The sequence below is a fragment of the Prorops nasuta genome, unplaced genomic scaffold (assembly GCF_024137725.1).
Source record: "Prorops nasuta isolate Cenicafe-Biocafe unplaced genomic scaffold, Cenicafe_Pnas_1.2 PNAS00005, whole genome shotgun sequence".
Lineage (NCBI taxonomy): Eukaryota > Metazoa > Arthropoda > Insecta > Hymenoptera > Bethylidae > Prorops > Prorops nasuta.
In genome coordinates this window covers 5,856,293-5,871,130 of record NW_027116802.1, presented here as the reverse complement: position 1 = coordinate 5,871,130, position 14,838 = coordinate 5,856,293, and the positions used below count along the sequence as shown (strand labels likewise).

The 14,838-nt window shown below is 28.9% G+C and overlaps 3 protein-coding genes across 9 annotated transcripts; 1 reads left to right on the top strand and 2 right to left on the bottom strand.

The window, feature by feature from the left end:
- Window positions 1–58: 58 nt before the first annotated feature.
- Window positions 59–2,937, bottom strand: IntS9 (integrator complex subunit 9). The gene is made up of 10 exons (XM_066726977.1): window positions 2,797–2,937; window positions 2,405–2,599; window positions 1,929–2,333; window positions 1,620–1,866; window positions 1,367–1,547; window positions 1,070–1,305; window positions 786–997; window positions 539–724; window positions 278–472; window positions 59–213 (listed from the first exon to the last, which is right to left on the bottom strand). Exons 1-10 carry the CDS (start codon window positions 2,803–2,805, stop codon window positions 94–96), a joined length of 1,986 nt encoding a protein of 661 aa, XP_066583074.1. The 5' UTR covers window positions 2,806–2,937; the 3' UTR covers window positions 59–93.
- A 34-nt stretch (window positions 2,938–2,971) lies between these two features.
- Window positions 2,972–4,097, top strand: LOC136773355 (metallo-beta-lactamase domain-containing protein 1). Its single transcript, XM_066726978.1, has 4 exons — window positions 2,972–3,057; window positions 3,130–3,344; window positions 3,406–3,570; window positions 3,770–4,097. Exons 2-4 carry the CDS (start codon window positions 3,191–3,193, stop codon window positions 4,087–4,089), a joined length of 639 nt encoding a protein of 212 aa, XP_066583075.1. The 5' UTR covers window positions 2,972–3,057; window positions 3,130–3,190; the 3' UTR covers window positions 4,090–4,097.
- Window positions 4,098–4,571: 474 nt separating this feature from the next.
- On the bottom strand, window positions 4,572–12,691 carry Nhe3 (Na[+]/H[+] hydrogen exchanger 3). 7 transcript variants are annotated; one of them, XM_066726971.1, is made up of 13 exons: window positions 12,384–12,691; window positions 11,843–12,066; window positions 11,698–11,775; window positions 11,551–11,627; window positions 11,067–11,276; window positions 10,738–10,988; window positions 10,466–10,668; window positions 10,111–10,376; window positions 9,984–10,035; window positions 9,082–9,138; window positions 8,203–8,406; window positions 8,041–8,124; window positions 4,572–4,703 (listed from the first exon to the last, which is right to left on the bottom strand). In XM_066726971.1, exons 1-13 carry the CDS (start codon window positions 12,625–12,627, stop codon window positions 4,614–4,616), a joined length of 2,040 nt encoding a protein of 679 aa, XP_066583068.1. In that variant the 5' UTR covers window positions 12,628–12,691; the 3' UTR covers window positions 4,572–4,613. The 7 variants fall into 7 exon arrangements, with proteins under 7 accessions (XP_066583068.1, XP_066583072.1, XP_066583069.1 ...); XM_066726975.1 differs by lacking the exon at window positions 4,572–4,703 and adding an exon at window positions 5,332–5,468; XM_066726972.1 differs by lacking the exon at window positions 4,572–4,703 and adding an exon at window positions 6,686–6,980.
- Window positions 12,692–14,838: the final 2,147 nt, after the last annotated feature.

Genomic DNA, 14,838 nt, shown 5'->3' with positions numbered 1-14,838 from the left:
TTTGAATTAACATATTAGGATTATATTGAGAGAAAAATACTACTATCATTATGGAAAATATAATTTTTTATTAATCTGACCACGTTTGTACAATTAAAACCTTTTAAGACATTGCATTATTATGCCTCTTAATTGTCTTCTAAGTTTTTGGTCTCCGTTACAAAATATATGAGTCGAATTGTCATTAATTTGTATTAAAGTATCTTCATCTTGCTGCAAAATGAAATTAAAATTATTTATTAATAGGCAAAGAAATATGAGTTGTAAGTAAACTTACCAGATGAATACTAGTCGAAGATTGACCATGCTGTAACTTTGCACCTTGAATACCTTCTTGATTTAATTTCTGGAGTAGTTCCTGCGGATCTAAAGTACCATATTCATGTTTTCTTTCTTTCATTACTTCCTCCTTTATTGGGACTGGTGAAGTTGAGGTTGTTTTACGCTTATTGTTAGGTTTATCTTCAATATTCTAAAATAACATAAATTACAGTTTTCTTATTAAAGAAAATTTTGTATTCCCAGTTAGATTACTTACTTTTATAGTGTACACATTATCCTTTACTTCAAGCTCTCCAGTTACAGATGCTAAGCTCAATCCTGGCCTAATTTCACTGGGAACAATACTCCCAGCTAATTCTGGTTCAATAAATACTCTGCTACGTTTTCGTTTTAAGGGTAATTTTATAACTTCTCCTCGCTTAAACGTGATCAATGGTTTCTCCTGCAAATTCATGGTAAAGTTAGAAGTTCATATTATACTCTGTTTAAATAAAAGAATATACCCCAACAGACTCGATAACCAAATCTGTTCTATGTGGCACTGTAATTGGTGGTTGAGTATAACATTCCGGTACAACTAAATTTTCTGGTTTCAAATCTCGTATTAGCTTATTTGCCTGTGTGAAGTTCAATGATGTGTCGATCGGACAGTGCACGGCTTTCATCGCCAGAGGCTGGAATGGCGCCAAAGCGTCTAAGTATGGAAAATCAGGCTCTAAAACAAAATTTTATTTTGTAAAATAACAAAAGCTTACTAAGGAATGAAATTTATAATTTTAAAAGCTACCTGTGAAAATAATCGTATGTTGAGGGTTGTTTCCCCAGAGTTGCACAAAGTGAACAGCATCTCCAAATCTTAAACTTGGATGGCCACAAAATACAACACAAGGTTGTCTGTAATCTGAGCTGAATCCTTCAGCATAAGTTGAAGTGTAATGTTTTAGTCTTGCATTTTTAACAAGAAAAGCATGGGGAAATGGCTCTTCTGGAAGATAAACTTTATTTTGCTTATTTGTTGAAAGCCTGAAAATTATTTTTATTAAAAGAATATTATCAAATCACTGTAGTGATAAATATATTTTACCATTCAGCCAAAATGTTAGAATATGCTAATGATGTTTCTGCTACTGGTGATATAAAGAAAAGAGGAATCTGAGTAAATCCAGATTTGTCTAAATGTGTACTGAGGCATTCAAAAAGATCATAGACTACACCAGATGGGTAGCATGGGATTAAAACACATCCACCATTTCTCAATGTCATTGCTAAAATATAAATAAGTTTAACATAATGGTTTTATAATTTAATGAATTTTGCTATTCTCTGCTGACACTTACCAACTGTCATACATAGTTCTCCCAACATTGTGTCTGGATTAGCAGTAGGCGTTTGTGTTAAGCCAGTTAAAATCAACATATTAGCCTGTTTGAGGGTTGCTTGCTCCATAGGTCTAGGATGTGTTGTTAATGTAGATGATCCACTTACAAATGCAACTTTCTCATGATCACAAGATATTAACCAGTTACTACTACCTAAACAGTACCCAGAACTGATTGGCGTTACCATTAAAGCTCCATAAATGTCCTAAAGAAATAAATATTACTATTGGTTTGTCCTTACTAATTGGTTAACATATTTTTACCAACCAATTTTTGATCATATCCTACTAGTTGAATATTAGACAATGCTGAATTAATTGCTGCCAAATTGTAAATATGTTTCCAGCTTTTTGGTTTATAAACATCTGCTAAAGGAGACGGTAAAACATGCAACATTTCCTTCCAGTGCTTTGCTAATGTAGCTTTTGGGGTCTGCTCAATAAATTCTACTAGCTCTTCCATGAAAAATCTTCCTATTTGCAAGGTGGGTTCTGTGGCATATATAATACCTTTGAAGCCTGTACCTTCTGTTATAAATGGTAGTGCTAACATACATGTGTAATTTGAGATTAATATTGCATCTATTTCAGAAAAGTCTATTATTTTTTCTAAGGGTGGACAAAACTCAGGAGTTGAATCCACAAATAGCCTTCCACAACAATCTTTTAATTCCTAAAAATATAAAGATAATATTACAGTATTTGGTCAACAATTACAAAAATACTTTGTAAACAAAAACATACTCCTTCGACTTGCCAATCCTGATTATTATCTCTGGGAGACCATGTGGGTAATGAGTTAAATTTTGTACTTGGTACCATAGGCATTGGCATGAAATGTAAGATTGATTGCATATTTAAGCCACAATCTAACATTAATGTTATACCTTTGAAGCTTAAAATCAAACATGGTTTTGTTGGCTCACTAGATAAGCAATACTGAAAAGTAAATCTAAATTACAAAAAATGAAATAATATTTCATTATTACGAATTATTTGTTGTTTTTATACAATAAAAAATGATTACAACATGAATAAGTACATTTAATTACATGATTTTGGAAGTTTGATTTCTCAACCAACTTTTTTCACACATTTAAAAAATAATTATAATTTATAAAAATAAAATTTCTTACTAGTTTCATTTTTCTTGATTTCTTTTAATGAATTTTATCTAATAATTCCAGACATATATGATAATACACCAAACATTTCTGGTCCAATTGTCCTGTTAAAACGTTTGTTTCTTTTTTGTTAACCTCACTTTTTCAGACAAGCACCGGCCTCTTTAGGCCTGGGGTCGGCTGGGGTTGGGTCGTCACTCGTCACTCGGGTTTGTACTTTGTATTTAAGAATCGTATACATATATAGGATTTGCAGTCAGTTGTTGCTTAAATGTAAATACGATTTTGAACAAAAGATATTTTTACTTTTCTTTTTTAATAATATTTATATATATATCGTTTCAGATATTATAAAATATATTAATATTATACATATATTTTTTATTAAATTTAACAAGCATCATAAATGAATTGTGAGGTTATTGTACTATTTGATGGGTATTCCACAGAGTTTGCTGATGGAATAATGAAGGCAAATTGTTCCTGCGTTTTAATTAAATGCTCCAAATTAATAATTGTTGATACTATGACAGCGTGGGATGGAAAAAAAATTATTCAAGGTAAATTCATTTAAATTTTTCTATTGTTACAAATACGATTAATAATAATTTGCATAATCAGCACTAGCCAGTTATAAATTAAAACCAGAAGATATTGACTATGTAATTTGTACTCATAGTCATGCAGATCACATAGGAAATAATAATTTATTTTTAAATGCTGAGCATATTGTAGGCTATTGTGTTCATAAAGGAGAAACATTCTATGAAAACAATATAAAAAATGGTAAGATAATCAATTAATTTATGTGTATTCAATTTCAAAAAACAGTGCACTAATAATTAGAAAAATTGTAAAAAAGTTTCAAATTACTTTAGAGCAGTGGAGAGAAATAAGATACTAATATTTTAAAAAGTGCAAAATGAAGTGTGAAATGTTTGCCTTAAGATATTTTAACTTATTAATTAATTTTTTTTTAATGTAGAGAGCTATAATTTAACTGAAAATGTTAAAATTGTTGCAACTCCTGGTCATACAACTGATGACATAACTGTATTTGTTCAAACCATAATTGATGGAAAAATTGCCTGTGTTGCTATTACAGGAGATTTATTTGAGAAAAAAGAAGATATAGAAAATCCATTATTATGGAAAAGTTTAGGCATGCCAGAATTGCAAAAAACGCAATCACAAATGCGAGCCTTTGTTATAAGTGAATCAAATTTTATTATTCCTGGACATGGTCCAATGTTTATTGTCACTGACAATATGAGGAAACTCGTTAGAGCGCAAATTATTAAATAGTCAGACTGTAAATTAAAAATATATTTTAAATCTAAAAATAAATTAACATATTATAAAGTTGATAGGAAGGAAAAGCGCTTCGTGAAAAATGATTTGTGCGTGACAGTTTCCGAGCACTATATTAATATATAAAATATAGTGTTAAACAAAAAAACGTCTTTTATAAATATTTTTATTAAACATTGTATCATATTTTACATAGCATTACATTTTTATATTATGAATACATTAACATTAGATATTTATTATTAATTTAAAAGATGTATAGAAGTAAATAAAAGCATATAATTTTCATAATTGCAAAATCTATAAAAAAATGATTTAGTTATTCTTTGAAACAGTTTCAGCAGTCCTCACAGCCAACATTGAGATTGGGTTTAGTATATAATTATAATTTTTGTAATATATTTAAGTCAATGGTCAATATTTATCTGAAAAAAAGTTACTGCAATATTTATTTTTAAAATCAAAGGTACTTCATGAAATGTTTCTGTTTCTATAGCAAATTAAAATTGATATCTTAACTATAAATGTCTACCAATCAAACCTGGTAGGGTGACTCTTGTGTGGAGTGGTAGTAATCCTGGATTAACTTCTCCCATCACTGTTTCCAGCTGCTCCACAAAGTTAAATACATCAAGAATCTACTCCAAATTTGTAAAATTATTATATTGATTCTTCTACACAAATATATACAAAGGCTTCATGCTTAATACACCAAATTTAATGCACAAAAATAGAAAGAAAAATCTGCTCAAAGAAACAATTTATTTGCACTAACGCATCGTTATATGCATAAATAAATAAGTTGCTTTTTTAAATAAATATAAATAATTTTCTACAATTTGAAACTCATAAATTATCTTTCGTTTAAAATATTTACACCTTATCATTATATCTATCTATATTTTATTATCCATACTGATTTTCCATCAGTTATTTGTACTACAAGATTTTAAAAGAGCAACATATTTATTTTTTCATGTTATATATTACAATTTTAAGACTTGTTTTTCTTCAATGAGTAATTCTTAGGATTATATGTATGTAATACTGATTGACAGTTTCATGATATGCTCCATAATCAACAATAACTATTAAAATTGTGCTAGTTTAAAACTATACAACAATTCATAATACACATTTCATTAAACATAAATTGGAGCTGTTGTTACAAAATATTGATAACAAAAATGATTGTTAAATAAAGTTTTAAATATTCATAAATTAAATTAACTAAAAATAATTTACAATAAACAAAATATACAGCAATGATTTTTCATCTCAGGATAAAAATTAGTACTCTTATAAATTATAAAGTTAAAAATATACTAAAATATTCTGTGTTGTGTTGTATTTTCAGTACTCCCTTCAACTTTCTGTGAAAAAATGAAATCAAATTATATGAAACAGTTAATTATGAAAGTCGGTTGAGTAATTAGTTGTGAGGAGTTGCGAGAGAAAATATTTTAGATAGAACATGCAAAATTGGAAAGGAGTAGTTCTTATGTGAACAGATATTTTTGTTTCTTTTCTTCCTATCCAGTACTTGGTAAAAATAAACGACGACACTCTTACAAAGCGCTTTTATTTCTACATCATTTATCTATAACAAATCTTTTCCTTTTAATAGATATACACAAGTATAAATATCAATTGAATTCCAGCTGACATCTTTTCTTTATTATATTTTTATAAAATTTTAATAAACTCTCACACAATTTATAATTTGTATTCGTTAATATATTGGAAAATATATACCCTTATGGTACATGAAATACATCCATTGAAATTTGCTCATAGTTTATATTTTGATGTTGAGTGAAATATTTTTCAATAATTTTTGTCGCTTCTAATATCATTTTAGTTTAATGATAAAAATGAATTATATTTCCTCAAAACATTAATTATGAAAAACAGAAGTGCAATGAGTTCATTAAATAAACAGATTCAGTAATTGTAGTAATTAACAGCAATTAAATTATAAATTGTAAATGAGATTGAAATGAAAACTTCTTTTTTTCTGAATTAATGATGATACAGATCTTCTCTGTAAAAATATGACTTATTTGTGAATTTTAAAACGAATGAAATTTCAATGAAAAAATATCACAAACATCACAGTGGAAAATGGTAGTCTGTAATACCATTAAGTTAAAGTAGACTTAATGAACATTGAAAATTATGCTTAATGCTTATCATCAGCATTATTGTTCTAAATATTAAACCTATTAGTAATAAAACATAGAAAAAAGAAAAAACATAACTGTCCTACACTACACTATTTGGCATTGTTGCATCATTAAAGATGTGTAAGGGTACGTGTTCACAGAGCATGCAAATGTTTGTAAACTTAATGATTTTTGGTGAAGACATAAACCATGCGTATATGGTCAGCATTTGCAATCATATTCTCGGATTTTTATTAATTTCACTAATTCATCGATACGATAATAAATGCTATCCAATGCACATTGATTTACATCAACACATCAAAAACTGATTGAGTTTGCAAAGATTTGAGATACTTGCACGCTTGGTGGAGACATATCCTAATATGTTTACATAATATTAATACTTTCTCAACATCACAATAGTAAGTTCAATATTTAATTATTGGATCTGTTATTTAGCAAATTTCCACAGTTTACATAATAGTCTTTCTCTTCTATTATTCTACTTCGTTTTAATCTACAAAACTTCTGTCAAATACTGTTTTTTAAGAAAAGGAAGAAGAGATTAAAAAGTACTTTTAATTGTCCACTTAGAAATAAGTGTAATGTGAAAAATCAGTTGCTGCCTTAATCCTCTTATAACGATCGTAACGGAATGAATCCTTCCATTCCGATGATTGTCAAATCTTCATCATCATCATCATTATTTCTTTTTCTCTAAAAAAATCGGCAATAATGCAATCAAATTTGCACTAGAAATATTTAATAATTACCAACAAAAAAAACTCAGACGAAAGCACAAAACATTTAAAAGCCATTGAATCGAAATTTTTCTTTTGAAATTGATGACTATCAAGTGAACAGCGGACATTAAACATAATTTTTGGTATATACATAATAAGAATCAATCATAAAAATGAATTATGAATTTTCGGTAGAGATCTATTTTGTTTTTCACTGCATTCAAACATTAGTGTATACATATGTATATGTACATGTTATGTATTATATTTATATATATATATATATCTGTTCTCTGAATTCTATAGGTATGTATTAATAGATTAGTAACAAAGAAGAGAAAGAGAATACCATGCCTTCCACGACATTTTTTTATAATAAACCACAATAATCACGGATTATTGCATTACAAATAAGTATTAGTACAATTAGTGCTTTGGAAAACAGAGAGCAATAATGATATATAAAAAATGTTTTTTTGATTCCATCATCTTTAATACAATACAATTACAAATTGCATTGTAAAACTCTGAAGAAAGCGAAGAGAGCCATTAATTAACAGTTGTAAAGGCTAATAGTCATGGTTTTTTCACATGCAAAAATTGTTAATCAAAGCATTTTTTATATTAAAAGAAATATTTCTTATTTATATAAGAAAGGACAATAATTACTATCAAGTATTAGCATTGCACTTTTAACAATCGATACATGAGTATTAGAAAATCATCAGCTATTCCGACTAGACGAGTTTTTTGCATAAAAAATGCAAAGATTAGATTTAAATATAAAATAAACAAATTACACAGAAATAATATCAAAAATTGTTAAGATCTTTTAACATTAATAAAAGTGACACCAAAAATAAATCCGACTTTGATTTTTATCTAATTTAAAGTTTCATTAAACGATAAACCAAGTTCTATCTTCGATTTAAATTCAGTATAACGTAAGGTTCATCCGGATTACCGAGATCGGTGCCATTTGGCTGATAACACGGATTTACAGTGTAATTCAGATTAGGTTGATGAAAACTCACCGGCTGGATACTGGTTCTGCCTCTGTCCGTTCTATCTTCAAGACAAAGATCTGAATCTGAATCTACTTTTGCGACTCCATAATCCTGAACATTAAACAAATTTATTTAATAAATAGGGGAATGTTTGTATTACTAAATCTTTGTGGCTTTGAAATTATATACCTGTGTCATTTGCTGTGTTGTAGTTAAAATTCTAGCCAAAGGTCCACAGCATACAGGTAGAGTCTCCAAAAGCGTAGGTCTTGAATGGGTTAAAAGTGGCTTCATGTACTTAGTATCAAAGTCACCCCAGATCCTAGCTAGCAATGCTTTTTCATTTGGCTTTGGAGTTGCACCTGGCTGAGCTCCATCCTGCATAGAATTATACTGCAAAATTTCAGTAATATCCACGTTATCCATCCTCTATGACTCTAATTTGTTGCTTTATAGTATTAGTTATCGATAAAATAATCCGTCGGTTTACATAAAAATAATTATTAATCATTAATCTCAATGAATTGTCGTAACGTTATTTGTTGTATGAGAAGAACATGCTAATGATACATATTCATTCATGAATTTCCCAAATTAGCTCTAATTATCAATCTTTTTATCATAATAGGCAACATACAGCATGGATAACAAAATGCTATTCTGGAAAGCACATGCAATAAGCATCAAATATGAAAATAAAAATTTTAAAATTAATACGGGGTTAACTTTATTATTTTAATTTGTTAAAACTGCAGCATTGATATTGGAGAAATCATAATAACTAAATTATGAGTTATGCTACATAGTACAAATACCTTTCACTACTATATACCACAAAAAATAATTTGCTATAGATACTCATTTTTTGCGACGAATTCCGTTGAATACTCAAATAATTGTTTAAACTGTTTATCGTACTATGTAACAATTTTTATATATGAATACTGTATAAATGCTTGTAAAAAATTGATTCCAATGTTTAAATACTGCAATTTTTAGATGGCATTTAAAAACTCTAAAAGTGTTTTCCTAAGGTGAAAAATCTTCTGATTTTAATTTTCAACATACCGGATGCGCTCTCTCCCTACGCACGTCCAGATCGCCGAAGCCACCTTCTCCACCAGACTATTAACATTTTCCAAGTTAAATTGCTGTATTTTATTCAAAATGCATTCAATGGAAAAATAATTATAGTTCATCAAGCATTATGCTTTAAAAAAACGTAATTTTTTTATTCATGCTTATATTCACAAGTATCTTCATTAAAATAAGTATAAATTAACCAATTGACTCTTTAAATGAAAATCTATCTAACCTAATAATAATTATTTACATAATAAAGTTTCTTATTTATATTTACTTTTCATAAAAAGAAAGCCAATGAAAATAATACCTATGAATTATAATGTCCAACACAGTAATATTCATATGAATTAGAAGCTTAGAAGAAAAGCATGTATAAAATATGAGAAAAATCCAATTTGAATTTTGAGTTTTTGTTTTCGTTTTATTTTAAAAATTAATTTTTCTTTAACTAAAATAAATTACCATTAATATAATTCTAAATCATGGCTGATTTTTCTAAAAGACTAGTTTTCAATATAACGAAATGTAAAGCTATTTTTGTAATGTTAATACAACAGGAATTTGATTTGCAAAATATTGAGTAATTTATTAAAGCTCATACATAGGGGATCATTCATGCTATTCATGATTCTTCCTACTATTCCAGGATGTAGCTATAGAAAACAACTTTTAAATTAACAAACAAAAAAATGCCAATTTATTATTGAAGCATGCATTCGAGTGTATATTTAGATGCTCTTAAAGGAGATATTGAAAAGCTATTTATAAGTGTTAATTTAAATGGAAAGACCAAAGGATGCAACTACTTTTGCTAATATATTCATTTGTCATCTAAAATTTACGAAAGTTATGATTTTTCTGCTTTACAGTTTTTTAATACTTACATTTCGTACTCCATTTTGTGATAAGCCTTCTACTTCTTCATCTACTCCAACTCTACAAATTTCAAATCATTAGTGTAGTTTGAAGTAATATTTAACACTTAAGATAGATGACTAAAAATATTCTTACGGTATATTAAACCAGTTTAAAAATTGGGTTGTGGCACCACCTTGGAAGATTACCGTTAATATAACGATTAAACTTGTTGTAGTTAACATAGCTTGCCTTGCATCTGAAACAGTATTTCTAATTGCAAGTGCAAAACTCATAGCCCCACGTAAACCAGCAAAGAACAGCATATGCTGATAGTTCATAGAGATCTTAGGCTTTCTTGCTAAATTTAAAATGAAAGACAATGGGTATACATTAGCTGCTCTTCCTATCAACGCACAAAACTAAAGAAAGTTGTTAAGGAAATCTTTCAAAATTATTTACAGATTCTTATAAATACAGATTAATACAAAAATAGACATTTTAAGGATACAAATCCTGCAAAGATGAACCCTGGAACAAAATGATGTTTAGGAAAAGTAAACATTGACACCCCTATATAACTAAAAATGAAATTTTCTGCAAGAAAGTTTAGTAACTCGAAAAGTTGCTTTGTTCTTTGTCGAGAGTCTTGGCTTAAATTATTGTAAGTATAATGTGCTTGGCATATTCCACAAAATAGTACAGCTACCACACCTGTATAAAATTAAAACAAAGTTTAACAAGATAAAATACTTAACTCTACAAAATTTTTATATAATTTACCTGTGAGGTCTGAAGCTTCGGCTATTAAAAAAGTACTGTAAGACATTAAAACAAATAATGCTGATTCTAACAAAGGGAAATCTCTGACTCTAGTAAATTTGGTCAATAGTGCTGTTATACAGCCCATTGTGGCACCTATAAATAAAGACAAACTAAAAATTCCAACAAAATCTCCCAAAGATTGGAAGAATGCTACTGTTTCAAAACCTCCTGAACCTGATTGATAGCGTTCTCCATAATTTTGTATGGAGCTGTAAACATGATAAGATATTGTGATAACTAAATTATATTTTCTACACATTATAATATGTCATAATTGCAATACATACCCACTGAGAACAATAGCTACAGCATCATTTAATACACTCTCTCCAAACACCAAGGCATATAAATTCACATCTACGTGTAGATCATTAAAAATCGATATTATTGTCAGTGGATCAGTAGGAGATATTAATGCACCAAAGTATAAAGTATCCAAAAATGTGAAGGATGTGGACAAACGTGGCATTAACTGGATAAATGCATACATCAATGCTCTGTAAAAATTGAAAACACAATTCAGAACATTTTTATTGTATTATAGTATATACAATTGAATTTAATCTTATAAAACTCTTTATTCTTATGTTAATGATTTAAAGTAGGTATCATAATAAAGATAAGAGTAATCTGTGAACCATCCACTGGTTATCATAAAAAGTAGACATTATAAATGCTTAGCCAGCAGACATATTTTAGATAAAAAACAGAAGATAAGAAAAAGTGAGTCAAACCTTTACATTTGCATAAAGGAAACTTATTTTTGCTTACCCAATAGTAAACGCAGATATAGTTGTACCAAGTAATGCATACATCAAAATTGCACCTAAATTTCTAAAGAAGTATTTCTGAAGAAGAAAAGAAAATAATTACATTATTTTGGTTACAAGAACTATATAAAGTTAAAAATATTTTTACCCGTTTTAAACTATAACCAGCATGAAAAATAATTGGTGGTAATATAATATTAAAAAATATTTCAGGGTCAAAAGTAGCCTGAAAGGAATACTTGGTATTAAACAAATTTCAATAATTAGTAATCAAGTGTGATTGAAGAAAATACCTTTAAATCAATTTCATTGTCTTGCTTATAAATTTCTCCACGAAATGAATAAGCAAACGTCTTATTTTTAATCAAACCACCACCTTTGTCTTCAGGAAAGCGTAATGATAACAAGTCAGGAGGAACTGATTGATTATATTTACTACTATTGTCAGGGACAACTGGCATATGGAGACTTGGACTTGTTGAAAAACCAAATCTAATTATTGCCCCGATAATTAAACCTGTAATAAAAACCAGACATAAATTCTTTATTAAAACAACCATCTTCCTAAAATTACAATTTTAAATCAATACAAAATTACTGTTTATAATTTACTTTTATGAACAAAATGTTAAGAATTCCTCTTTGAAAAGTAAGAAGTTTAAGATATATTCTCGAAAATTTGATGAATTCTTGAAAAATCAATGAATGAGAAATATGGCTTCATTTCATACTTGATAAATGATGGAAAAAAATTGAAGGCAAAAAGAACGTAATATATAAAAATAAAGAACATTTCAAGGTCGACTAATATTTTTACAATAAGGATAGATTTACCATAGATGACGGCCAAACCAGTTTCATGCAGGAACCTTAGACGACGATGTTTAAATGTCCATATCGTCAAGACAGTTAATATTAATAAAAACGTGTATAATAAAAGATTCAAGCTGTCAAGCCTATGTAAAGATTGTGCTTTCGCATCGAGCTCAATATCGGTTGCAGCTCCATTGCAAGATTTCAAAAGGAAAATATTGAAAATACCAGAAAATAATACCGAAAGACCATTCATCGCAACCATTTTTCCAAACCTGACCCCCAAGACTGACTAACGAAAGTCAAAAGCAAAACGTCGGAATCAGTCGGAACCACGAACCGAACATTCAAACGGACGAAAGTCGCCGAAAGTAGATAAAAGAGAAAAACCGCCTACAGAGCCAGCTATCGTTGTAATTTCGCACACACAAAAAACAAACAACATATTCTCGGTCGATAAGTCATGCATGACACACGTATAATCCCTTGAATCTTTAGTCCTTTGATACTAATAATTCATATTTCGTACCCCTCCGCGTTCCCCCTAACATCTTATAAATTTATTATCCAACCCCAATGAATTCTTAAACTTTTTTAATGATTTTACGAATATGGTTGAAGAGTATTTTTGGAATGAAATGGTAACAGAAAAATAATATTGCCGTAAATATGCTGTACTGTTTTCACCTCCCACTAATGATAATTAGTAGTAAAATTTTACTGATAGTACAACATATTTTTTATAAAATCGGAAACTATCTAATTCATTCACCATAATAACTCAATTCAACTATTTCTCGGTTATTCAACATATTACGTTATAAAATACTTGTTTTCAAACTGTCTTATAATTATACCTTATATGTACTTGCAGTAGTACATAAAATTTTATTATCGATTATTTTTGCTGTGAATGTAAATAAACATATCACTTATACCGGGATAAAATCCCTTTCAATCTGCTATAACCACAATAATATCGAATTAAAAGAATTGTCATTATTGAGCTATTCACCTTCCTGTGAAATAAAAATGTACTTTTGAGGGACATCTGTAAAGTTGAATAGAATAATATTGTATTTTGTTAACAAAATTACGACGCATGGTCGACGTCCAAAGGTTCGTAACTTCGTACAGCGAATAAGATCCCAGCAAATACAAATGTCCAATTTAAAAAAGTTCGCTGCTAGCCCTACAATGATGATGGCAATGGGCCAGTACCGGTCCATTGATAAATCGGACATTGTTTGTTGGGCTGCTAATATAAGTCTCCCGCAACGAAAGTTCTAGAGTAATCCAACGAGCAATTGATTGAAACAATCTATACGCACATGGACTACACGTGACATAATTGAAACGATTCACTAACCTATACTGCCCGTGGCTACTTTACTCTTCTCGGTCATCTCGATCTCTGCAGACGAAAAAAATTCATGATCAAGCAATGTCTCCACTCCGATTAAACCCCCTCCACTCTCAATTCATGCATCAACTACGCGATCCATTCATTATTAAACAATCGATTCATTGATTGCTAAACCCCTTCCCTATTTATTTTGCAATTTATATTAGCGATAATACATAAAAGCTACTTTGAATTTTCTAATGAAAAAAACTTACCGTAAGAATGACTCAGTTTCATTAATTATGCTGCAAATGAGTAAAAGAACAAAATTTATCTTAAATTTCTTATCAAAACATATCAGAAGTCTTGTTATTTGGGTGAGTTACGATTGATGGTATTTAACAACCTTTTAATTGAATAGTAATATTTGGCTATTGATTAGCAATCAATTTGAATTGTATGAACCACTCGAATTGGAATAAATGGATGTTTTTATTCGTATTTAAATTCATTTTTATAAGGTAAAAAAAATCAAATGAAGATTTTCGAATCCTGAAAGTTTGTTTTTGGTAATAGTTGAAAATTTTTGTTTCGTAAAAAATGTGGCAAATAGTTGAAATTGGTTTCAGGTTCTATAGTATGTATTTAAAACTTCATGTCTCATGAGAGTTAAGTAGAAGTGGTTCAACCCCTCATGGAACATTTGAGTGGGTCGAGTGAGTAATGTCGACTTATAGTCAGGCAAACTTTTCCTATACGGAATCTTTCTATTACTGCTAATAACATCAATCTCTTAATCATATTCAGTTCGTTCTGCATTATATTACCTTCAATTATCTTATATCCATTACAATCAATTATACAACAACTCTTCGTGCAAAGATCTTAATAAATCTAAAATTTTTCTAATTTTTTAGCTTATCATTAATTTACTGCGTAAAATATTCTATTTTTATTCCATTTGCTGACTACTCATTTTTTTCAGATAGACATGACGCGTTTGATCGAAAACGTAATAGAAACAATATAGTTTGCTTTTGAAAGAAATCACTCAAATAGAAAATGCGATAAGAAACTAATAGATCCACAGAAAATTGTATGGAAAATCATTAAAATTACGGAAGTAATTCT

Coding starts and splice junctions, on each gene's coding strand:
- IntS9 (XM_066726977.1), bottom strand. Junction 2,334..2,404: donor AGGATTGGCAAGTCGAAGGA/GTATGTTTTTGT, acceptor TTATATTTTTAG/GAATTAAAAGATTGTTGTGG. Junction 725..785: donor TGGTTATCGAGTCTGTTGGG/GTATATTCTTTT, acceptor ATGAATTTGCAG/GAGAAACCATTGATCACGTT.
- LOC136773355 (XM_066726978.1), top strand. CDS start 3,191: ATGAATTGTGAGGTTATTGTACTATTTGATGGGTATTCCACAGAGTTT. Junction 3,345..3,405: donor TGGAAAAAAAATTATTCAAG/GTAAATTCATTT, acceptor TTGCATAATCAG/CACTAGCCAGTTATAAATTA. Junction 3,571..3,769: donor TGAAAACAATATAAAAAATG/GTAAGATAATCA, acceptor TTTTTAATGTAG/AGAGCTATAATTTAACTGAA.
- Nhe3 (XM_066726969.1), bottom strand. CDS start 12,627: ATGGTTGCGATGAATGGTCTTTCGGTATTATTTTCTGGTATTTTCAAT. Junction 11,628..11,697: donor CTGGTTATAGTTTAAAACGG/GTAAAAATATTT, acceptor TTTCTTCTTCAG/AAATACTTCTTTAGAAATTT. Junction 10,036..10,110: donor TTAAACTGGTTTAATATACC/GTAAGAATATTT, acceptor TGAAATTTGTAG/AGTTGGAGTAGATGAAGAAG.